Here is a 26838-nt window from a genome sequence, read left to right on the forward strand (position 1 = left end):
TGAATGTACAGAAGTACTCACAAGGAGAAGATGGACAGAGCGCTGAATCGTTTCAGACACTCACCCCCAGTCACAGATCTGGGTTGAATCCATCGTCATTCTTTAGCTTACTTCGCCACCTCAGTTCAGACCCAGCTATATGCAAATCAGTCTTGACCCAGTGCCTCATGGGAACAGTCCAGCCCGAACTGCCAAGCCAGGCCTTCCTTGAACCTGAAACAAGCATCCTGGGACCGGTTTCTGGGTAACACCCTTCATCAGCCAGGCTAGCTTGAATCCAGTGGCAAAGTGAGCTAGCTTGAATCCAGTGGCAAAGTGAGCAACGGTCCCACGTCTGGGCATACCCTGCCAACTTAGGGCGAATAAAACAAACACAAGGAAATGATGGACAGCGCGCTGAAGCTTTTCAGACACTCACCCCCAGTCACAGATCCGGGTTGAATCATCATCATTTAGCTCACCTCACCACCTCAGTTCAGACCTAGCTATATGCAAATCAGTCTTGACCCTGTACTTCATGGGAACAGTCCAGACCGAACTGCCAAGCCAAGTCTTCCCTGAACCAGAAACAAGCATCCTGGGATCGGTGTCTGGGTAACACCCTTCATCAGGCAGGCTAGCTTGAATCCAGTGGCAAAGTGAGCAAGGGTCCCACCACTGGGCATACCCTGCCAACTTAGGGCCAACAAAGCAAACACAAGGAGATGATGGACAGAGCGCTGAAACTTTTCAGACACTCACCCCCAGTCACAGATCTGGGTTGAATCCATCATCATTTTTTAGCTCACTTCGCCTCCTCAGTTCATACCCAGATATATGCAAATCAGTCTTGACCCTGTGCCTCATGGGAACAGCCCAGACCAAACTGCCAAGTCAGGTCTTCGCTGAACCAGAAACAAGCATCCTGGGACCGGTTTCTGGGTAACACCCTTCATCAGCCAGGCTAGCTTGAATCCAGTGTCAAAGTGAGCTAGCTTGAATCCAGTGGCAAAGTGAGCAAGGGTCCCATGTCTGGGCATACCCTGCCAACTTAGGGCGAATAAAACAAACACAAGGAAATGATGGACAGCGCGCTGAAGCTTTTCAGACACTCACCCCCAGTCACAGATCCAGGTTGAATCATCATCATTTAGCTCACCTCACCACCTAAGTTCAGACCTAGCTATATGCAAATCAGTCTTGACCCTGTACCTCATGGGAACAGTCCAGACCGAACTGCCAAGCCAAGTCTTCCCTGAACCAGAAACAAGCATCCTGGGATCGGTGTCTGGGTAACACCCTTCATCAGGCAGGCTAGCTTGAATCCAGTGGCAAAGTGAGCAAGGGTCCCACCACTGGGCATACCCTGCCAACTTAGGGCCAACAAAGCAAACACAAGGAGATGATGGACAGAGCGCTGAAACTTTTCAGACACTCACCCCCAGTCACAGATCTGGGTTGAATCCATCATCATTTTTTAGCTCACTTCGCCTCCTCAGTTCATACCCAGATATATGCAAATCAGTCTTGACCCTGTGCCTCATGGGAACAGCCCAGACCAAACTGCCAAGTCAGGTCTTTGCTGAACCAGAAACAAGCATCCTGGGACCGGTTTCTGGGTAACACCCTTCATCAGCCAGGCTAGCTTGAATCCAGTGGCAAAGTGAGCAAGGGTCCCACGTCTGGGCATACCCTGCCAATTTAGGGCGAACAAAGCAAAACCAGGGTCAATTTAGGGAGTGAGCACAGTGATTGGGGTCCTGATTAGTAGGATCCCTGTCAGACTAGTAAAAAACATAATGACACCAAGCAAATTATGGGGGTAACTGTAAAAGCAAATCCTCCTTTCCTACAGGAAGCATGCACTTTTAAGGGTCGAGCTCCAGGCGCTTTTGTTTTATTTGTGTTTAATGTGGAAGTCAACCATATCTTCCAGAACACAGGCAGGGGGTGTGGAGTCCGTAGAGAGGTAATGCCAGCTCGTAATAGCATAATGTAAAATAGTGTGCAAGTGGAAAGCAGTAGCCATACAAATTGGTTTCATTGGCAAGGAATGGAAAAACCTGGATTATCTAATTTCTCCAGGAGCCTTTGTTGCAGATGAGTAAATACATTCCTGCTATGTGACTAATAAACCGTACAACTCACCTTGGTGTACTTGGTAAAAGAGCAGGGCCTCATTCTTTTTTTAGTAAAGTAAAATTCACATTTTGAGAATGAGTTATTTGCAGTACTGCTCTGCTGTGTCAAAGGAGAACGACTGACAGCATTTGATATCAGAGAACAAGTGCTTAATGCACACAAAACAGCATCAGATTACACATCTCTGGCAGCGCAGGACAACAATTCACAGCCTCTCTTCGGCAGGGCTATTTTTGGGCCGCACCGCTGTCAGTGGCAGAGGGGGCCCGGCTCTGCGCCCGTTCTGGCAGCCTCCTGCCCCCTTGTTCGAAGGCTCGCATTTGTTTAGGAGCGAGGGCCCGCTGCCCGCTTACCGGGGAGGGGGCATGGCGGGGTGGTAACTCGGCAGGGAAGGCAGCCTGCACACAGGGAAACTCCCACAGCTGAGGGGAAGGGAGTGTCTAGAGGAGTTTGACAGTCCGGGGAGCTTCGGCAGCCTAGAGGACATGAAAACGCACTTCGCCTCAACATTACGATAACTTCCCCTCAGCGCCTGTTCAAAGAGCTTGGGTTGTTTCAGTTACTACACTCACTATTCGTAGGATAATATTTTACAACATTGCATTGGTGTGAGAGGGAAGACCTTCAGAGACTGTGTGGGGTCACTCGAGTGCCAGGGACAGAGGAACTATTAAAAACATTTTTCTGTGGCTTCGGGACATCAGAAGTGCCGCCGCCCTCAGAGGACTAAACTTGCTTAATCGCTGGGAGCCTTGCACAGGCTTGGGACGAGCCCGGCAGCGGCAAGACCGCTTTCCTCAGAGCAAAGAGGGGCAGCAGGGCAGCGCAAGTCGGCGAGCCCCCCGCAGGAGGCAGGCGCAGGAAGGCACCCGAGCCTCGCCATGGAAGGCACCCCCATCCCTGTGCTGACCGTGCCCACCGTGCCCTTCGAGGACCAGAAGCCGGGCGCCGGGGGGCTGCGGCAGCCGGTCGCCCTCTTCGAGGGCCGCAGGAACTACCTGCAGAACTACATCCAGTGCGTGCTGTCCTCCATCGACCTGCGCGACCGCCAGGGCTGCACCATGGTGGTCGGCGGAGACGGCAGGTATCTGGGCAGGGCGGCCACCGAGACCGTGGTGCAGATGGCGGCGGCCAACGGGGTGAGAACCTGGGAAGCGAGGCTAAGGTGGGGCGGGCAGGGGGTGTGACGTTTTGATAGTGTTTGTTGAAAAATTGGAGGGGGGGGGGGGGGAGAGAGAAAGTGGGACTGAGTTCGAGGGGAAGGGCTTGATGATAACACTGAAATAATAACCCGTTTTGTATTTGGCGCTGAATACCACACTTCTGTAGTTTCAAAGCGCTGTAGAACAGATGTAATTATTGCCCAGTTTATGTACTCAATTTACCAACCTCGGCAGGATGGAAGTCTGAGTCTGCTTTGCTGGGAGTCAAACTCATGTTGGTGAATGTTTAGATCCCTTCAGAAGTGAATGTAGTTGCTCTGTTTCGTGCTGTGCTATAGGTTTGCCAAGAGCTTTTTCCCATAGCAGTCAACAGATGTGATATGTTTTAGGGGTGTGCTGCAGATATGCTGGGGCGGTGATCCAATTGATATCCACAGTAGTGATCAATTTTTCTATCCATTGAAGTGAATGCTGGGGCTCTGTTTTGGGGTATGGTGTAATTCTGCTTTGCAGCGGAACCCCACTGAAGTCGGTAGAAGTGATGCCTATGGGGAGAATTAGACAGATTTGTTGGGAGGGTAATCCCACGGAAGTCAATGGATTTGATCCATTTTTGGGAGAGGGATAAAGGTTTCTCTAGAGGATAGCACCCATCTAAGCCAATTGAGGTGAGCCATTCTTAGGAATGTGCTAAAAGTTTGTTGCTACAGTTATGTCACCGTGATGAATTTAGGTGATCTGTTTTAGGGTGGGGGTGTGACTTTGCTGGGAAAGGGATCTCACTGAAGTGAACTTAAGTGATTTATGCCAGGAGAAGGATGCATCTTTGCTGGAGATAGAGATGATCCCGCTGAAGCTGATATTGATGTTTCATTTTTGGGAGTGGGGGTGATCTCATTGAAGTTAATACAGGTGATGCATTGTTTCAGTGTGTGATGTAGGCTTCCCAGGTAGGCGATCTCAGTGAATTTGATGAAGGTGATCTATCTTTAGAAGCATAATGCAGAGTTTCAGGCATCGCAAACCCATTGAAGTTGATAAAAGCGATCTATCGTTAGAGGTGTAGTGCAGGGTTTCGGGAGTAGTGATCCACTTGAAGTCCATTGAAATTATGCCTTTTGGGCCGTGTGATGCAGGTCTGCTGAGTCTTTAATCCCATTGAATTCTAGGTGGGTGTGCCTTGTTGTGTGAGGATCTTAGAGGGTTTCCTAGACCTTGTCCTAGGATTTAAATCCCATAGTTTCCTTCTATGAGCAGGAGTGACTTAGTCCTGAAAATTCGTGAGTTATTCAGAAGTCAAGAGTAAATCACACCCAGGCATAGAAAAATCTTAGTGAATCATGGCTCACTGAGGGCGAGTCCAGAACAATTTCTAGCAACACTCACAATTTCAGTATGACCATATATAATAAAACGCATCTACTAATTGTAGAGTAAGACTTGTGTTTTTGTAGGCAACATACATTTAAATATTTCTTAGCAAGTTTTTGTGAGCTGTTGAAGTATTCTCTGCTACAATGTCAGTCAATGTGTAAATACAGTTTAGCCTCTTGTTGCTCTAAAATCTCACTTGTGGACTTTTCCTAATGATGCTGTGTTGCATAACTATAATAGTGTTTGGATACTACACAGCCACCCTATTAGGAGTGCAAGAACAGATTTTGAGATGCAGAATTATCACTTTTTAGGTCTCGCTGAGCCAGCGCACGCGCTGCATTGTGATACATTTAGTTAGTGGCTTTTCAAAGTGCTACCACAATCGTTTCTTGGCCTCAAGCTTTCGTTCACGAGCGCGTGCACGCGCTCAGCCGCCATGTGGATTTCTTGGCTCATTAAGCCTTGCTCTCCCAAGTGCCTCGCTTTGCCCCTCCCCCACCCAGAGCGCGTCCCTGCCATCACTTTCGCTTTCTCTGTGTGAAAGTTTTTAAAGATAAGCAATGAAGAGAATTGTTGCTGATTGTAAAAAGGGGCTCCTATTACCAGATAAAGTTTCACATTTTAATTAACGCGAACACACCCGGGCGGCCTCAAGATCTGGGAGGTAAACAATGCTAGATCCACAAACGAAGGAGCCATTTTTACAGTAAGCAAACTAAGGATGGGGCCTGTGTAAACAGGCATTGTTTAGGGGGACAGATTAACATTTTGCATACAGTGTTAACTCCCTGAAAACACATTAAGGGATTAACACCTCTGATTTGTGAAATTGAAGGGTGTTAGGAGGAACAATAGACTGACAGCTTTGTGTAAACGGCAGCGATTCACAGCACAAAGGGCCTGTTAAACTGCTAAAAATGAAGAACTACATGGAACACTGGACTCTCAGACACTCTCTCACAGACTCTCAGACACTCTCTCACAGACACTCTCTCACAGACCCTCACAGACACTCTATCACAGACTCTCACAGACACTCTCTCACAGACTATCACAGGCACTCTCTCACAGACTCTCACAGACACTCTCTCACAGACACTCTCTCACAAACACTCTCTCACAGACTCTCACAGACTCTCACAGACACTCTCACAGACTCTCTCACAGACACTCTCTCACAGAAAGTCTCTCACAGACACTCTCTCACAGACACTCTCTCACAGACACTCTCTCACAGACACTCTCTGACAGACACTCTCTCACAGACTCTCACAGACACTCTCTCACAGACTCTGACACTCTCAGACTCACAGACACTCTCTCACAGACCCTCACAGACACTCTCTCACAGACTCTCACAGACACGCCCTCACAGACTCTTACAGACACTCTATCACAGACACTCTCACAGACACTCTCTCACAGACACTCTCTCACAGACTCTCACAGACATTCTCTCACAGACACTCTCTCACAGACTCTCACAGAAATTCTCTCAGATGCACAGAAACTTTCTCACAGACACTCTCTCACAGACTCTCATAGACACTCTTACAGACTCTCACATACACTCTCTCACAGACACTCTCTCACAGACACTCTCTCACAGACACTTTCTCACAGACACTCTCTCACAGACTCTCACAGACTCACTCACAGACTCTCACAGGCACTCTCTCACAGACTCTCACAGACAATCTCTCACAGAATCTCACAGACGCTCTCTCACAGGCTCTCAAAACACTCTCTCACAGACACTCTCTCACAGATGCTCTCTCACAGACTCTCACAGACACTCTCTCACAGACTCTCACAGACACTCTCACAGACTCTCTCACAGACACTCTCTCACAGACAGTCTCTCACAGACACTCTCTCACAGACTCTCACAGACACTCTCACAGACACTCTCACTGGCACTCTCTCTCAGACACACTCTCACACTCTCTCACAGACACTCACTCACAGACACTCTCTCACAGACTCTCACAGACACTGTCTCACAGACTCTCTCACAGACTCTCTCACAGACACTCTCTCACAGACACTCTCTCACAGACTCTCACAGACACTCTCACATACACTCTCTCACAGACTCTCACAGACACTCTCACAGACTCTCACAGACACTCTCTCACAGACTCTCACAGACACTCTCACAGACACTCTCTCACAGACTCTCACAGAAACTCTCTCACAGACACTCTCAGACTCTCACAGACACTCTCTCACAGTCTCTCACAGACACCCTCTCACAGACACTCTCTCAACTCACACTCTCTCACAGACACTCTCTTACAGACTCACAGACACTCTCCCACAGACTCTCAAAGACACTCTATCACAGACAATCTCTCACAGACACTCTCTCACAGACTCTCACAGACTCTCACAGACACTCTCTCACAGACATACTCACAGAGTCTCTCACAGACACACTCTCACAGAGCCTCTCTCACAGACACTCTGACACTCTCTCACAGACACTCACAGACACTCTCTCACAGACACTCACAGACTCTCACATACACTCTCTCACAGACACTCTCTCACAGACACTCTCCCAGACAGACTCTCACAGACTCTCACAGACACTCTCTCACAGACTCTCACACACACTCTCTCACAGACTCACACACACTCTCTCACAGACACTCTCTAACAGACTCTCACAGACACTCTCTCACAGACACTCACAGACTCTCACATACACTCTCTCACAGACACTCTCTCACAGACTCTCACAGACACTCTCTCACAGACTCTCACATACACTCTCTCACTCCCACTCACAGACTCCCTCTCACAGACTCCCTCTCCCGCTCTCTCTCTCACTGACTGACTCACTCTCACTGACTTACTCACTCTCTGTCTCTGACTGGATCTCTCTCTCTCTCACTGACTGACTCTCTCTCACTGACTGACTCTCTCTCACTGACTCTCTCTCACTGACTCAGCGCCACCACAGCATCACTCAGCAACACCACAGCATCACTCAGCAACACCACAGCATCACTCATGGCCAACACAGTATCACTCGCGGCCAACACAGCATCACTCAACACCAACACAGCATCACTCAGCACCACCACAGCATCACTCAGTACTACCACAGCATCACTCAGGGCGACAACAATATCACTCAGCGCCACTACAGCATCACTTTGCACCACCACAACATCACTCAACACAACATCAGTATCACTCAGCATCACCTTTGCAATAGTACACCACCACATCATCATCACTCAGCAAGACCTAAGTATCATTCAGCATCACCTCAGCATCGTCTCAGCACCAGTCACCACCGCCACTACCACCTCAACATCACTCAACACCACCTCAGCCTGCTCTCGGAATCTGCCATCTGTTGATTCTCCCCTTGCGTCTGGCCTCTGCTAGGGTTATAATACAGGTACTAGTTCACAACCTTCAACCTCCAATTATTTATGCCCCCTCAAAAAAAACTTTAACAAGCATTGCAAGAACAAAAGAAAAATGAGGAAATGTTTTATTGTACATACCTTTTTTAATATGGTCGTTCTGTTGGACATAATGCCTTCTTGGTCATATATAAGGTAACAAAAATGCTTCTGGCACTTTTTTATTACAACTTTTCAGCATGCTGCACAGCAGTCACACTTCTCTACAGCACAATTTGAACACATTGGCAAAGTCAATAGCTCTGCCTAAACACTTATGAGGCCCCAAAGGCGAGACCTATTGGCTATGCCAATGTTTGTTTAAATATATTGTTTATGTTAACTACTTTAGAAAGTGATTTTGCATGATGTATTCCACTGCAGATTGCCACTTTTTAGGTATTACTTACCAGACAGTAAAGCTGTTTGGATGGGGAATAACTATTGTGGGCTTACAGTGGGCTTACCACTGCTTGGCTTTATTGTTGCTCTCATTTGCCAGCTTCATATTTGATGGCATCAAAAACAAGGTGATGGATGGAATGCTTGAAATATTCTCAGACATTGACAGCCCCGTAAAGCTGCATCCCAAAGCAGTGTTTTTCACCCACTGTGCCACCTCAGTTTGGACCCAGCCTTATGCAAATCAGTCTTGACCCTGCTCCAGTAGGAACAATCCTGCCAGAACTGCCAGGCCATGTCCTTCCTTAACCGGAACACCAGCCATCCAGGACTGGGTTTGCCCTTATTAGGGCACATTACTCGGGTATAGCTTGGTTCCAGTGGCACAGTGAACATGAGACACATATATGGACATACCTGTTACACTTAAGGCATACAAATCAAAGTGATGGATGGAATGCTTCAATTAATGTCACACACTGGCAATTTCCCAGTATTGCATCCCAGTCCATTGTGATTTTGCACACCATGCCACATCAGTTTGGACCCAGCCACATGCAAATCATTTTGGACCCTGCACCAATGGGAACAGCCCAGCCTGAACTGCCAGGTCAGCTCTTTCCTGAACCGGGACACATTACAATCAATGACTGTTTTCACCCTTATTAGATTTCATAAGCCAGGCTTCTTATTCAGTGGCATTCCGTGTCCCATATTGGCCATCTTTTGTTTGTCCCACCCCTGGAGCATACCCTCATTACCACCCCCTCGCATTGTCTGACTTCTTTCATTCCATTGCTAACTTTTAGGGAACTTTTTTTTCTTTTTGGTTAAGCACTCCATAAGAATACATGTATTTTCCAAATGTCTCCCTACTGTGCTCCACTGTCTTCCAAACACCCAGATCCTCCACGTTCTGTGTTGCCCACTCTCATTCATGTTCTTCTCCTCTCTCCCATGCTCTGTGTTGCTCTATCCTTTATGCTCTTTTCCCTCCATCTCAAGTTGCTCTCATCTTCGGTTGCTTCTCCCCCACCCCCATGTTGTCCTTACTCTCTCTGCGCTTCTCCCCCGCCCACTTGTTGCTCTCTCCCCCGTGCACCGCTTTTTCCCTCCTCCCACACCTTCACCTTTCACTAGTTATTCCATTGCACCTTCAAACCACAGCCTTTTTTGTATTTAATTTGTGTTTTTGCACAAAAAGTATTCATTTTAATGTAGTGATCCAAGTGGTGTCTAGCGTCTTGAATCGATAAATTAAAAAAATCAAAGCAAATGATGCTCATGTCATTCTGCTTCCTTGCGTTTACAATGTGACCCATGCACATCCATGTGCTTTTTCATGCATGTGCACACTAGCGGAATGACTCAACCACAAGCAGTGGTTGCATAATTTGCATCATTGCACCTTGTTTTTTTTTCTTTGTTTGTTGATGCCCCATGATATAATAAAAATAATTTAGCTTTTTCCTCAACACTGTGTAGCAGGGGTCTTGGGAGGTACTGGTAGCTTTACGGTATTCTGGAAGTCGCTCCCTGAAGTGCAGCCCAGAACAGTACGTAATTAAGAGGGTCTATCCCTATTAAAGAAGGCAAAGTGGCACATCTCTGTATCCTTTGGAGTGGCCGCAGGACAAACTGATAGATAGGCCACAAACTTATACACAAACATTCAGTGTGAGAGCCTGCAGTTCTTGCAACATGACTATCAGTCTTCACTCTTAATTTAGCAAAGCCACATGGAGAATGGTTACTTTGGAAGCCACACTCTAGCAGTCCCACCATACATGTGAAAAGTGGGCAGTGGCGTAGCTAGATCATTGGCCGCCCGTGGTGGTCCCTGCGTTTGCTGTCCAGCGGCCGCATGGACGAGCGGGGGGATGGCAATTGCCGTCCCCCTGTATGCCACTGAAAGTGGGTCATAAAATAAGTGACAATAACAGCCAGAGTGGAGTCACTAAAATGTGTGACTGCTGGAGACATAGTTGAAGTGTGTGAGAACTGTGCATTAGCAGTCCTGTATGAAAAGAGAGCAGAGGCTGGATTGATACTGGAAACAGTTAACAATCTTGTTTGTTTCAGATGGTGGGAGGGGAGTGTGCCTGTATTTACTTGCATTAGTTTAAATGTTTTTGTGTACATATATGTGCAGTATCATGTATGTGTTGTCTTTTAGGCTGGCATCATGTCTCTCCTGTGAAGACTCTCGCCCTGGAAACAGTTCCTTGTGTCAGGGAACACCAAATGTACCCAGTGCCTCCACTATAAAGGTTTAATATCGGGCACAATTATAACTATTCCTGAAATAATGTTGGCACTGGCATAATAAGGGTAATTCTTGTCATGTATTAGGCATCCCTGGACCATATTAGCAGCTATCCATGCCATACTTTGAGAATGATTGGCCTAATGGTAGCCATGCACAAAAATAATCATGACCATCCTTCTATTATTAATATCCATAACTGAGAAAATTGTGGGCTAGACATAAAGGTGGGCACTCTTGGGATAATGTAGGAATCTTTGGCAATATGATGGGCATCCAGAGCATGTGATGGCAATACCTTAGTAGTTGGGGCAGAATCTGTCACTTTAATGCATTTGTAATAGAGAAATCACAACCTGACATGTGGGTACCATGCATGAAAACTTGTTTTTGAAGAAAACATTGAGTTTTTTTCCACAACAAGATTTACTATGAGTGTGTTAACTCACAATAGAAAGTGAGTATCTAAAGTGAGAGGTGGAAAGAGAGAGTGACTGAAGCAAGGAAACAAGTGGAAGGGAAAAAGAGTAAATGTCGATGCAGGGGAGACAGAGAAATAGGAAAAGATAGAGAGGGAGACAGCAGGAGAGATAGAAAAATAGAGATAGATAAAAAGGGAGAAGGTGAAATAGTGCAAGTCTGTGAGAAATTATGAATTTCTCTTTAACCATAAACTTAGATTATTAGCGTCATACTCCCAATTACTTTATGTTTCTGACCAGCTTTAATGATATTTATTACAGTTAGGGATGTATAGAGGACAAGTGGCAGTGGAAAAGTATATATGAGAAAATAGAAGAAGGCACATGAACTAGAAAAATGGATGTGTGAATAGAAGGATATTGTTACACGGTAAGAGGCTTCCACGTTGTTGAAAGGGGCAGCAAAAGGTGCTAAAGGTTTAAGATTGAGAATAGGAAAAAGTTGAATCAAGATAAAAGAGCTGGGACGATACCATCTGGGACGACATTATTATTGCAGCCAGAACAAAAGATTACTCTTCCTTTTGGAGAATAATAGCACATGGCCATAAAAAGGGTAGGACCGACACAGGCCACTATTTGGACCCCAACTCCTGGAAAAATCACTTCTCTGCTTTTTATGCAAAGACAGAAGAATCATGTGTAAATGCCATTTCATTTTATGTAATCTCTCCTCATGATCGACCAGAGGCTAGCCTTTAATCTAGTATTTAAGAGAGTATATTAGTAATAGACTCTATTAAATCAGAAAAGGCACCAGGACCAGACAAAACACCGGGGTATCTCCTCCAACATGACTTGGAAATATGGGTGCCAAATGTTAATCTTTTAAGCAACTCAGTAGCTTCAGGGGCCCCTATTCCTGAATCTTGAAAGGGTGCAGAAATCGTCCCTATCCACAAGAAGCAATAATAGGCTATAAGCTATAAGCTTAATAGATACCCTCCAAAAGGTTTACGCGAAACAGCCACTGAAGAAACGAAATGATTGGATAGTGGAGAAATATATCCTTTCACCATATCAGGCGGGCTTCTGGGCGAAGACGAGCACAGTCGACTACGTTTTTAGATTGTCATGTATAGCCTGGAAATACTCTAAAAACTTGGGGGCATATTATCAAGGACAGCGTTAAAATGATCTGGTTTGAACATGGGCTTCTATTGGAATTCTCTGCGGCATATTATCAAGCCCATTATCGCCGCTTTAGCAGCAGTTTCCTGCCGCTAAAGCGGCGAAACTTTTAACGCCGTCCTTGATAATATGCCCCTAAGTGCTGGACACTTGTACGTCGCATTTATCGATCTGTAGTTCGCATTTTGACTTGCTACCAAGAGATCTCCTCTGGGAATCCTTACAACAGCAGGGAGTACCATAGGAGATCCTGAAACAGATAGTCAGGCTCCATCAGGATAATTTTGCTAAAGTGCGATGGGGACTGGGGGGTGAACTGACAGAGGCTATCACAGTTAGGAGGAGAGAAAGACAGGGTTTTGTCTTAGCCCCCACCCTCTTCTTATTGTACTTGAATGATTTAATTCAACATTTACAAAATTGTATCTATGATTCACCTAGGTTAGGTGGGGATCATTAAGGGGACTGATGTTTGCAGACAACACGATCCTGCTGTCCCAGACCCCTAGAGGATTACAAATATTGCTAGACAGTTTTAGTTGTTATTGCAATAAATCCAAGCAAGATTAAATAGATGGCTATTAGACCACACACACGTTTTAAAAATCAAATAGTACTACAGCACACACCACTTGAGCATATAACCAATTTTAATTATTTGGGCATGACAATAGATGCAAAATTATCCTGGAAACCCCACATAAATAAGGCCAAGACAGTCCTGCTCCAAAATGCCTTGCCAATTGTCAACAAGCATTGGCAAAGCCAACAGGTCTCACTTTAACAAGAGTTAGAGCTATTTAAAAATAAAAAAAATTCATGGACTAGAGTGCCCATTTGAAAACATCTGTTCAGCATATATAATGATTTGTAAGCTAAATATGTTATATGTTTTAGCACTTGTTCCAATTTCAATTCCTCAAGGTTTTCCCCCGGTGCAAAAATATGCTAGCAATAAATACATTTGACACATTCCCTATTACACAAGCACAACTGTGATTTGCCATGTTTTGCACTAGTGCAAAGTTTCTGTAGTATGGGGGCCCACGGATTACGATTTATTCTTGCAGTTTGCAAAGCCTGCGACGAGTTCTGGTCAGACATTCGCTTGAAAGATTTCTATTGTATGTGCTTATTTTCGTTGGTATCTAAGTTTTAGTTTATGCTGCATCACCGGAAGTAACGAGAGGCACGGCTCACAAGCCTGGTTGAGAGCTCCTTGTGAGGCAAGTAAATAGTCTGTTGTGGCCGCACAAAGGGCTGAAAGGAGGAGAAAACAAAAGTGACCGGCTTGCCTTTTAACGGCAATACCTCCTTTTCTTTTCACGCCGACCTGTCGACAAGATTCGGGCTTTTCCAACTGCGATGTTATAGGACGTTGTTCATGTTAAAATGGCAGAAGAAGCCAGCCTGTAATCAAGCCGCCCAAAAGTCTCACGAACAGCACGAGCTGGCTTTGTTAGGAGCGATTTTCTAGAAATGCTGCAAGGGATTTCAGCAAAAAAATTAGATTAATTGCTATATGCTTCGGTGGGGCAGCCGCTGCATAAGAAGACTTTTCATAGGTTGTTTTTGTTTGCGGTACGCATATCACAGGAATGCTAAGAATGCTCTGCTGTAAAAAAACACATGTAAAACGAGTTTGTACTATTTTGCTGTTTGTATAATAGTGATTAGAGAATACCAATGAAACCCCAATACATGTTATCTAAGGGGTTAACACTACAACAAACGAGACTTGGATTTTGTGTATATACCGCCTTTTTAGGTCTCGCCTGAGACAGCGCTTTAGCGCTGTTCTGGCGAGACTTATAGTAGGCACTTTTGGAAGTGGAAACGAGTGCATTTCAGGCCGCCAACTACAGTGCATGTGCTCCTGGCGCGCGCACCATTTGGCAGACTGAAAGCATTCGTTTTCTTTCACTTTCGCGGCTGCACGGCCGCCCGCGAAAAGTGCTCACCATTTGCCAGCCTGCATTGCCTCTCTCCCCTACCCCCTCCCTTATCCTCTCTTTTATCACACTCTGTAGTGTTCCAAAGAATGTAAACAGGACCCCGCTTCCCGGAGCCTAATTGAAGTCATGCCGATTTTTAGAGCACTACTTCAAATAGCTGTTAGCAAAATATGTTAAAGCATGGCTTGCCGCAGTTACGGACCTCTTCATTCCCAAACTTAACTCCAACCCCTCCCTCTCTTACACTCGCTAACTCCCACACAGCTCAACATTACAACGTTGCCTGGTGATGGACTTATTTTCCATGGTTAATGTCCCCGAGCCCATGCTTTCAACATTCTCTGATGATGGATTTCCTTTCCAATGTTAATGTCTCCGAGCCCATGATGTGCGAGTCTCGCAACTCCACATTTCAACGTTCACCGAGCAGGCCCTTATCTCCCCACCCTGCCAGTCTGTGGCTGCACCCTGAAGCCCCGCGCCACAGAGTGATCCCCGAACGCGGATATTAATCATGCTAACGACCCCCTCTTTAATCTGAAAGGCGACCCGTCCCAGCCTCCACCTTCTATGTTTCTTCCCTCAGCCACTTCTGAGTTGCGCTCCTTGTTCGCTAATTACATTTCTTTCTTTGCTGATGACTTCTAATAGGCTCGGACGGGAATAATTATGCGGAGACATTTCATGGCCTGCCGGATCAGGAATTCCCAGTGAGTTAGTGACAGGCCTTTCAGTCGCCGGCAGCCTTCCCCCGGCACCGAACAAGGCCCGAGCAGCGGCCCCAGGGGAGCCCAGCCTGCTCCCACTGTCACTCACACCCCGGCCTCCTCCTCTGCAGCACCCCCACCCCTCCACTCCCCTTCGCTCCTTTTCTCTTCACACCCACCCACCCACTCACTCCCCTCCTCCGAATTCCGCCGCCACCCCCTCCTTCACGCAGCCGATTCTACCCCTTCCCGCCCCCTTCTCGCTGCTGGCAGTCGCTGCGGGGGACCTCCAGCCCTCCACACAGAATGAGCTTCTCTTGAAGGGCAGCTATCGACGCCCCTTGATCTCTGATCCCCAAACAAGTTACTTTTTTTTTTATTTTTACAACCGCAGTAGTTTGGTCTGGCCTGTTTTGACTGTATCCCCACTGTCTTTCACATTAGGTCGCCTCCGCATTTTATCCTTCCTGGCCCACCACTGACCGCACACCCACCAGGTTAGCCCCGCCCTTTCGTCCATGTGTGGTCTCGTGCGGCACTCTTTCATGTTAATGAAAGTTTTATCACACTCGGTGTGCATCTCAAGGGAGGCCAACGATTGTTTAAATTGTCATGTAAGCCCCTTTCATGTGAACCTGTAGCACTCCGAGTAGGGACAGCATCGGGGGCCAGGTTCCTGCCCAGACCAGCCCTCTCATCGGAGCAAGCTCATCCCCTGCAGCCCCACCCCCAGTGAAAACATCGGGTGTCTGCTCTATGTGAACACGTAGAATATAATAATTTCCTAGTGGTAAAGCAATAAGAGTCCTCTCCTGAAGTGTGGCATTTGCTTTCCAGGTACTTTAGATAGTAGTACCGTAGGAGTTTGATAACCACTCATTTCCCTGACCTGGTCCAGGTGCTGCAGTGGTATTGGTAGCTGGTTAATGGCCAGACTAACAGTGGCAGAAACGGGGAGAGGCCGTTATATTGACATGGAGAGAAAGGGAGAAAATTGAGGTAGGCAGACATAAACAAGCATTTGCAATGCAATAGGTCTCGCATTTATACGAGTTTGAGCTATTAGCATTGTAAATGACAGTGCCTTTTATTTATGTTTTTAAAAAAACAAACTTAAATAAAAAGCATTGTCATTTACAATGCCAATAGCTCAAGCTCGTATAAATGCGAGACCTATTGCATTGCAAATGCTTGTTTTTGCTTATAATTCATTTTACTGGTGTCGAGAGATTTAAAATATGATAGCTTGGCCTGTTAAGAAACCTTAACAAGCGCTGAAACACAAACGCTGCCCCACAGCCTCGAAAGTGAAACAGTACTGGGCTACTGAGCTAACAAGTGGGAGGGGTGGGGGAGTGCGAGAAAACACACAGCGATTCAGTTGCGGGAGCGAGCAAACATATGTTGCCATAGCTCGCTCCCGCAAGGGAATCGCCACACGTGCACACATTGCCATTGAAAGCAATGCAATGTGTGCACGTTTTTGGCTGAAAAGCCGAAGCGATTTCTATAGGTCTTTTTCCTATGCTGCGCATTCATGCTGCGCATTCGTGCTGCGCATTCGCGCTGCCTAGGCGAGACCTAAAAAGCAACAAGCCACTAATACCAAGGCAATTTCCCTGGCATTATAGGTATATAGATGCAGCGCTCAAACAGCATCTCTTTATGGGCCGAACTATGGGGTTGCGAGAATCACAGCCAAGTGGTTAACCGGTCTAGTAACCAGGAAAGAATCTAAATGCACTTTATGCTCGTAAGACGCTGAGGAAGATATTTCACACATTTTTTTTTTTTGTCCCGAATATTTTAATTCCAGAAGAAAATGGATAAAACCACTTTGTTTGTGTTCAGGGAGGAGGGAGTTTCACTGGGCCTTAAGAATATTAAAACAAGCATTGGCATAGCCAATAGGTCTCACCTTTGGGACCTTATAAGTGTTTAGCTATGCAACAGTTAATGTTGCACCAAGGATATTGTGCTGCATAATTAAATACTTTTTAAGTCCCAAAGGCGAGACCTATTGGCTATGCCAATGCTTGTTTAAGTGTTGCGGGGGATTCAGGATGTGCAGCAGCACCCAAGTACTGATTTAGAAAATTAAACGTATATCTCTTAGGTCATAGATTGCATGATAGGATACAAGACCTGGTGAGACTGTTTAGCTATTTTCAAGCATTCCTGGAACTTGAACTTGATATTGTTGAACTTGGGAGTTCAAGTATCCCAGGCGGTTGGTCCTATACATGTATTATGTGGCCTGAAGTGGTAAAAAAGACTAATATATGTATAATGCGTTTTTGAATACAAATGCTTCATTGACAACTGTGTGGATGAACAATGTAATAATACTTATTGATAGGGAATATATTTAAATGTGATTACTGAATCCATTGGTTTCAAGGGTGAATCTTGGTATGTGATTATGACATGGCATTTTAATGTGGTGACCCCTTGACAAAGCCAAGGATGTGAGTTGACTTAGGGTCGAGTAAATTAGTGTAGTTAAAGGTGGTTTCCAGGAAGGGTGCCATTAGGGAGGGCAGTAGAGTGAGCTGAGAGGGCTCCATGCAGCATAGAAAGGCTCTCATTCAAAGACATTGATCCTAAACAGGTAGATATTAATATTTACGATCAGAGGGGTACCATTATTATCACTAATGCCCCTGTAAGCAGCTGCAATTTATGGGCCCTTTGTCATCTAGCCCTTCCTTATAGGAATAAAGAGACTGGTGGATTATACGCAGAGGGTGCAGCCATTGCAGTAAGAGCCCTGCAAGGGGGTGATATCCTGAGTAAGACCTCGATGAAGAAGCATTGCCTGTGGGAGGCAAAGGGTTAGTGGGGAGGTGAATAACGCGCTGGGTCGAAATGCGGGTAAAGATGGGAAGCCAGGGCTCACTTCTAGAAGGCTGCCTCCTTTGTGGCTTTGAGACAGAGGAGAGTCTGCTTTCAGTTTCTGGCTTTGGGAAGGATGGGCTCCAATGTTGCTTTCTAGTTTCTGACCATCATCATTGTTGAGGGGAAGGTGGGGTTTCTTCCAATGCGAGCAGGCGAGTAAGTCCGAATCCTTTTTCACTTTTTGCAGTCAGGCACCCAAAATGAAAGCCTAGTGAAGATGTCATCCATTTTATGAGAGGAAACGGTTAACGTGGGCGAGAACCGGGCCAAGATGGAGGGGGACTGGGGATGTGCGAGGGTAGGCCAGGTAATGAGAACTATCAATCTACTTCATCACAAGTGGTTACCAAAAGTCATAACATGTCGTCCCAAGGGCTCCTCAAGATGAAATATCGCTCAGAGATCCGAGCGCTCAGGGGGACGGCCAGCCCAAGCAGGAGTTACGACAGCAGTGGGGAAGGGGGAGCACGTTTTCAACAAAGTAGGTGCAGTTGTTTGGGAGCAGCCCTCAGAGTGAGGTCATGGGGCACTACAGCCAAGGCACACAATAATCCAGGGAGATATAACTGACTGTTCAACAGTGCCGGAGAGAGCAAGTTTGTTCACAGTATTTCAAGGGGAGGGGAGTGCAGCTATGGTGGCTGCATTTGTATAGCACTGCAGCGCGGGCAGAGAAAGCTGGCGTCAGCTATGCAGGCAACGATACTGTCATGTTGCAGTATGGGCAGAAAGAGCAGCGAGTGCACAGAAATTAATTAAAATAAAAGCGTACCATGGGAGATGAGGTGTCAACATGCCAAGTCCGGGCGGAAGGCAGCTCCAAGCCGCTGCAGCGTCGGGGGAGCAGGAGGTGAGCCCGCGAGTGGTGCACACGCACTTTGGAGAGCAGTCTTCACTTTTCAAGCACTGCACTCATGCTTGTGGCATGCCGCTGCTCGCTCCCGCAAGGTGGATGCCGCCACAAACACGAGTGCAATGCTTGAAAAGTGAAGAGTGATGGCTAAAGATCCTCCTAGGGCAGCGCATGTGCACTGCCTAGGCGAGACCTAAACAGATAGTTCACAATTGATTGTATTTGGAGTTAGCCATTTTTTAAGTGCTGTGAACTATTCACGGATAAAGAAAGGCCTAAAATTTTAATTCCTATAAATGATAGCAGTCATTCAATTGACAATCACTTGAAGATTTAAAGGTAAAATATAGAATTTTGGCCTCTCATCAATGGATACAAACATCTTTTAACGACAAATGTTAATGATTTTTTAGGCTGGTTTTAATTTTAATAAAATTATCGTGATTGTTTCCCATCAAATATAGGTTTTAAAATATCCTATTTATTGATCGTATGAATGTGCTTCCTTTGAACCTATTTATTTCTAAGATTCGTATATATTTTTTTAAAGTTATAAATGTATCATAGAGAAATATTGTATTTTATTGTAACAATGTGCTTTTATGTTTCTTTTGTACCGAAATAAAGTTCTCTGATGAATCAAGATAAATACAGTGAGCTCGAAGGCTAGAGGTTTTGGGCTCACATGCAATAACTATAAACATGTCACAGAAAGACACTGTGATTCATTACAGAAGATGAAACTGAACATTTTAGTTGAAAGTTGAAGTCAAATGAGAATCCAATCTCCCAAAATGAGGGACTGCTGAAAAGTATAAAGTATAAAATCATGAGTGAACATAAAGGGTAGGTAGATGTTTACCAAGGGAAAAATAGGTCATTGGACGAGAGCTCTTATCAGTGGAAAGAAGGTCTCTGATGAAGGAAGAAGCAACATCACAGTTTAATGAGGGGCAAATCATGAGCATGAAGCTCTTCCAACACCGCTACCTACTGAATCATTCCCTAGTACCCATTACGCAATCACTGCCACTGAAGAGGCACACTTCAGAAGGGGCTGGTGTGGAACTAATCTGGGGTGATAGGACATTATGTGGAGTACTGCACTCACTCATCATCTGCTTTCATCAACAACCCAGGGTGCACATCCATGCACTGGATTTGTCTACATCCAGTCTCAGCTGTCCATTCGGGGCCAATACTGCCTACATGGCAGAAGTCAATATTTCCGGCCTCCCATTCATGTGAAGTAGCCGTAGCGTAGGTCACACACCTTCTCTTACGGAACTGCAACTTTGTATTGTAGTGCCCACTTTCTTCAGGATCTAAAACTGACTTTGACTGCAGTTTCCAGTGACTCATCTGTAGTAAATTATCCTATATCTTTTTAACTGTCATCTTTCTTATGTCATTTATGAAATAGTTTGGTTTCTTTACTAGACATGTAAATATATGCTTTTGAAATTATACAATCAGATTTCCATCATTCTTAAATTATTTTGATTTGAGACTCAAAAGCAATACAGAAAGACATTTTTACAAACAAGTTACTTAAAATCAATTTTGAAAAAAAAAATATTTATAAGGGCAAGGCTTCCTGGACTTCTGGTGTGGTATGTCTCAGAGGAACTCTAGTATGACCCCCATGCTGAAGCAAGTATGGATGGGGAAATAATTTTCAGGGCAGCATTTCTCACAACCCTAGTTGCCAAAACCAATGGAGCTCGGCCCACTTGGCCCGGCACCAGGGCTCATGGCTGTAAGGTGCCACAGTGTGCCGTTCACAGGCTACCAGTGCTTAATTTGTGCAGGTGCTTTCCGGTGCTCAGGACTGGCACTTAATTGCCAGCACCGGGGCTTATAACTGTCTGCCACATGGTAGCGGTGTCTGCCAATTTAGGTACGAGCACAACAACTTCTGCTTATTATTTCAATTTCAATTTCCAATAATTAGTATTTGCCTCCAAAGCCATTCTTATAGTTTTGGGGGCCTGTAATAGTATGAATTGTCACACTTTTAAGAGTGTGATGATTAATAGTGTGTTGGTGCTACCATTTGCAGTGCTGCTAGGGGCAACGGATGGTGCAAGGTTTAGTGTCCTTCTGTCGAGAGCCCCGGCACTACGTTTTTGACAAATTAAGCACTGCAGGCTACACTTAATTTAACAGGGTTGCTCAATTTGTAAGTAATAGGCTTTGGGTCAGCCCGTTGATTACCATTGGTTGGCTCTCTTGTCAATCTCATTTGAATGCATCTTATTCTAAGGCTTTCCTTCCTCGGCTTTCCGTCCTCTTTTTGTGCTAGTCCCTCCTCAGAGCATAGCTACTTTACCATCCTTCTGATTGGATGACTTGTATATTTCCCGGACTCACATCAGGGAGCTACTTTTTCTTTTGTTTTTAGCACTCTGTGGAAGTGTGTGCGTTTTCTTGCTCCATTTCTTTCTGTTTTAGCACTCAATAGAACCATGTGTGTTTTTTTTATCTTGCTTCTGTGATCAACTTTGCCCTAGCTTACCTCCCTGCTCTCCATGTTGCCCCTTCCCCAGAAGCTCTTTCATTACTTATCATCAGGCACTCCTCATTCCTGCTTGCAATTTTTATTTATTATTTCATGCAAACAACCCCACTACTCCCGCTAATTACTTCCTTTCGAACACCCAAATGTTACTCCACCCATCCGTTCCTTTTGCTTTTTTTCATGTTTTTTTTTCTTCTGGGGGCAGCTTGGCATGTGCAATTTGCCCGACTGCTCGAAAAATGTGCTTATGAGCACTTTTGAAATATTGTTCAATTCACTGCTACAAAATAGGTTTCCGCAATCTTGGAACGGTAAACTAAACTAAAATCAGAATAGCTCTACGTCTTGAGACAAGCATGTGCATTTGTGGTGAAGCATGCAAGCATGCATGATTACTCTGTTGCCACTTTCATAGCCACAAGAGTGAAAGAGTTGAATGATTATGTTAGATTTTTTTGGGGGGTTTATATTTTGTGCACTTATAATGGCAGTTAATATGCCGTTTTACAGTTAATTCTGCATATGTAGGCTCAATTAGTATGATTAAAGTTGAATCAATTTTTATAAAATAAGTTGAAGTGTGTTTATGAATGTGTTTTATTAGTACCACATCTTAGACAAGATGGATGCCGTCTCAGTCACTCACTCCTGCTTTATCTCTTGCATTCATCTTCTCTCCAAAGGCTCCACAGTGCACTTTAAGGTGACGTATAGTAGTTTATTTCCACTGTTATGAATACATAGCTTTCGATGAACTTTGCCTGTTCCCTATGACTTGAAACATTATCAGGGTCCTTTTCATGCCTTTCAGTGTGGATACTAGTCAATTCATTTGCTGAAAGTTTCATTGTGGAAATGGTTCTTTTTAGTTAGAATATCTCAAGATGATATTAGCATGAAGGGTGCTCAATAAATTTTTTAGAATGCTTATGTACTTATGTGTTACAGTAATTACTTGTAATTTTCTTGTGCTCTAATTTGCCAAAGAAGTGATACTTTTAATCAAACCATGATGATTTTACAGTTTGTCGATTTGTTATGAAAGAATTGTGTATAAGAACCTCTTGATTTTGGGGGGAGCCAGAAGACGTTTCTGTTCTACTTGGGATGCTGTACGACTTTCTTTTTATTTTGCTCCTCATTTTGGGACTTAGAAGCTTTCTGATTTTGCATACTCTGTTCAATGGTACACCTGAAAGCCTTTATGGCAATCTCTGTACTGCTTATTTGACAATTTTGTAATGAAACCCTTTAACTTTTTAATGAAGGTAGTACTCAGTTATTGAGTGCACCCCATTACTTATTTGAACTGTCTTTTCTCTACTGTTTGACTGGGGGGGGGGGGGTGCCTTAACGTGCAATTTAATCTGTGCAAGAACTAAATGAGGTAAAAATTTGTGGTGTCTAAACTTTGGGGTGCCCAAATTTTGGAGTACAGTTTTGCTCCCACATGTCCTGGTAGCAGAGGATGGTTGCACATTAGAGAGCACCTCCTTATGCCACGAGACCCCTTTTAGGTTTTCTTTTGGTCCTTTACCCCATCCCGAAAGACAGTCGATAATCCACGGAATGCCCTGTACTGAAATTTTGTTGACAAGTCTGATTTGCAGTGCTGTTACTGGATGATTTGGAGTGTAAGTAGAAATAGGCCCATATGTGTCTGTGAGTTGTGAGCCTTGTGCCCTGTTTGTGATGTGTTACTGAAGTACGAGTTTGTGAGATTAATTTTTTATGTTGCATGCAAAGTGTTTGTGTGTGCGATGCTGATACTGGGGCCGGTTGGTAGTTTGATCACTGTTTTGATGTTGCAGTATGATTATTTGTGAATTTCTTATATAAAGAATTTGTTTTATTATCGGTTGTTGGGTTATCAGATTTGTTGAAATCCAAGAACTCAAGATATTATGTTTTACTTGTCTGCATAAGGTAGTGTGTAGTACGAGGAGCCACATGCATACTTGTAGACTTTTCTGAATCAACAAGTTCTCCATCTCAGGGTTGTGTGTATAACTTGGGTTGGTCTACCGTGCTCCTTTGTGTACAGGAGTGAGAGCATAAACCAGGGTGGATTACCGTTGGATGCAAATCTCTCTGGTGTGAATTGTGTTTTAAAACTGTACCAGGAAGGATGGAGTTCTTTGTTCTTGCCTCCTATGATTGTGAGATTTGCTCTACCTTAATTTGCTGGTCTTCTTTTTAGGTTCAGCGGACAAAAAATGTTTTCTCTGTAAATCGATTTAGAAAGGTTGTACAGTTGTTTTCCTTGTTCACTGAGAAGTTACGCTGTGATTATCTGGTCAGCCTGGGAACTACTCTAGGATTGGTAAAACATCACCACAGATCTGGGCTGTTATTGTTTGGTTACTGACAGAGCCACACTGTGATAGGTTGACCTTTGACAGAGCCGCTCTGGCACTGGTTATTGTTGACTTGTTGTTTTGTGTTGTTTTTTAGATTGATTTGAGCTAAAATAATGGGTGCTGATGGAACTGATAACTTACATTGGTTTTTATACATGTAAATGGATTTCTGAATTACATTATTATATTGCTTCTGATAAAAACATATAGTTTCCTTTAGAAGACACCCTTAACATTAGAAAGCTAGATTTCCCGAGAGAAACAATGAATGAAAGAAAGTCGTTGCCTAGGCCCACATAGTTTGAGGCATTAAACAAATAGGATTGTATGGCCACCGAGGAGGAAAGAAAAAAAATGACAAAGCAAGTTAAGGGTTCATTTACACTGTGGTTGAACAGCAAATGGGATCAGCAGGAGATATGTTGGGGGCAGGATATGATGTAGGGTGTGAGGGTCTTCCTTCAATAATTAAAGAAACTGAGGACAAAAAGAAAAAAACTGAGGAAAAAGAGCATGATACCGATGACGAGGATAATATTGACCTTTTGAATTCTAGATCCCCACCATATACTAACAGTGCACGGAGAACTGGTCCACGTCCTAGACTGGCCTGGGTGGAGCTCGCAGAATTTCACTCCATGGAATTCCGCAGAGTTGCTGAAAAACTCCGCCAAATTCCAAGGAGTTCTAGGAGTGGGTGGTGTATTGCTCGGCCACCCTTAATGAAGTCCCCTTGTATGCTGAGAGTAGTTGGGGCCAAGAACCGCTATTGTTACCACAAGTAAGTCCCCCAAAGTGGGATGCTGACAATTCGTCGGAGGCCCTCCCTCTTTTTCAACCACTATGCAAAGAGGCCTCCTGGTGCACTACTGGTTGAGGGTCGTTGGGGGCCAAGAACCCCTGATGTTGCCACAAGTAAGTCCTCCATATTGGGATTGCTGAGATGTTGTCAAAGGCCCCACCCTCTTTCTTAACTACTCCAGAAAGGGGCCTCCTCGTGCAGTACTGATTGGGGAATTAAGTCATCTTTGCTGCTGAGGGCCGTTGGGGGCCAAAAACCCTATAGTTGCCATAGATAATCCCCTCACAGCGGGATTGCTGAGATGTTGGCGGAGGCCCTCTCCCCTTTCTCAACCACTCTGCAACACTACTGGTTGGGTGATGAAGTCCCTTTGGCTGCTGAGAGTCGCTGGGGGCCAAGAACCCCTTTGTTGCAACAAGTAAGACCTCCACAGCGGGTTTCCTGGAACCTTGTCGGAGGCCCGCCCCTTTTCTCAACCACTCCTGATGCACTACTAGTTAGGGGGATGAAGTCCCCTTGGCTGCTGAGGGTCATTGAGGGCCAAGCACCTCTATTGTTGCCACAAGTAAGTCCCCCACAGCAGGTTTGCTGAGATTAGAGGTGAGCGTGCGGGTAAACTCCACTCCGCCAGCCAGTTGGCAGAGTTTTTGACGAACTCCACGTTCCAAGCAGAGTACAGAGCGGTAAAACTCTGCAAACTCCACCAGCGGAGCGGAGTTTACTGCCAACCCCTAGTCCTAGTAGGGCTCCCAATATGAGTACAGAAGAAGACAGCACAGGTGTGCAGAGACAAAGAACAACCACAGATGTGGTTCTTGTTTCAATACAGAATTCCCCACCTAAAATTGCAGTTACAACGGTGCCGAGTACTAGCAGAGATACACTTGCTGCTTCCCAAACTCAAAGTGATCCAGTTGTTACTAAAGTCGTGGTAGAATAGACTTCCAAAGAGAGAACTATTAATGTTGGTCTTTTAAAAAAAGTTATTTGGGGAAATGTTACACGGGACAATTGATTTAAATAGACAGTTGATACACCATGTTGATGAAATGAGGTATTTGATCAAAGAAGCAGCCAGATGGGCAAATGAAGCACATGATGAATTAGAGGAATTGGACAATGAGTGTGAAGCTAATATCAGTAAGATGAAGAATGCGAGGAAAATATATAAAATGCATTTAACGCATGACGAAATCAAAGAATTGGGGTTGATGGCTTTGAGGGCTCAAATTGAGGATTCATTGAAAAGACAAGGGAAAGAATTGATTTGAAGAAATTCAATAAAAGGTGGAAGAGAGGGACAATGAGCAAAAAAGGTGAAAGAATCAGAAAGCAAGGCAATGAGATTGGCTTGTGATTTTGAAGTGGGAATGGGAACAATATTGGAGTTTCCATTAAGAGAAGTACATTACGGAACTCTAGTACATGTGCTGTGAAGAACCATAATTTTGATGCTTTTGCTGAGAAAATTAAAGCCCTCAATGGCGCATTTGCACCTAAACATGTCAGTGACATGCAATTCTTTGTAGGGATGGCAAGGTGCTGCTCTACATAAATCAAAGACTATGCCACCAGCAGCCACCTACTACAAGAACTCACAAAACAAGGACGCTCATTTGAGTGAATGCAAGAGTGAGAACAAACATTCCAAAGCTCGGCAATGCCATCAGTATGTCATACTTTGAATGTAAACTAGATTCAGAACTTACTGTTGACATCAGCCCAGTGGGACTAGGTACCATACTAACCCAACACAAGAAATTAGCAGAACTCAGACATGTCATAGCACAGGCCAGTCAGATCCTCAGAGACACAGAAAAAGCATATTCACAACTCAAAAAGGAAAGCTTGGCTGTTGTGTGGGCCTGTGATCACTATCACATCTTTGTTTACGGGAAGCACTTCACCATAAAGACAGGCTGCCGGACACTTGTAACAGTGTTAGGAAATCCTAAAGAAAAAGGCCTCCATGCATCAAGAGGTGGGGAATCTGCCTATAATAGTACACATACTCCATAATCCACAAACCTGTAAAGGAGAGAAAGCCAGTTGACTACATGTCCCAACACCCACGTTCAACTCAGCAAAACGAAACATCCATAGCCGAAGAACACATACATTTTATCACTGACCAAGCTACATCACCATCCGTACCGATTTAAGCGATAAGAGATCACATGCTCAATAGTCCGACATCAAAAGAAGTAAAAACGCAAACTGAATAGTACAGGTGGTGCACCTCAAGACATGCCACAGAAACCAACAGACAAGAACTAAACACATTTTGACATGTAAAAAATGAATTCTACATCACTGAGTGCAGCCTCCTACGCAGAGATGAACGCCTCACAACCACAAAAGAACTATGCCAAACAATG

General features: G+C 44.8%; 1 protein-coding gene across 1 annotated transcript in view; it reads left to right on the plus strand.

Annotated features, from left to right (window-relative positions):
- The first annotated feature begins 2378 nt into the window (after positions 1–2378).
- PGM5 (phosphoglucomutase 5) overlaps positions 2379–26838 on the plus strand; it is a 680115-nt gene continuing 655655 nt past the window's right edge. The window contains exon 1 of the mRNA XM_085632981.1: positions 2379–3260. Within this exon, the coding sequence (XP_085489107.1) occupies positions 3003–3260 (258 nt within the window). The 5' untranslated portion in view covers positions 2379–3002. The remainder of the gene's footprint in view (positions 3261–26838) is intronic.

The sequence above is a fragment of the Triturus cristatus genome, chromosome 2_1 (genome assembly GCF_964204655.1).
Source record: "Triturus cristatus chromosome 2_1, aTriCri1.1, whole genome shotgun sequence".
Lineage (NCBI taxonomy): Eukaryota > Metazoa > Chordata > Amphibia > Caudata > Salamandridae > Triturus > Triturus cristatus.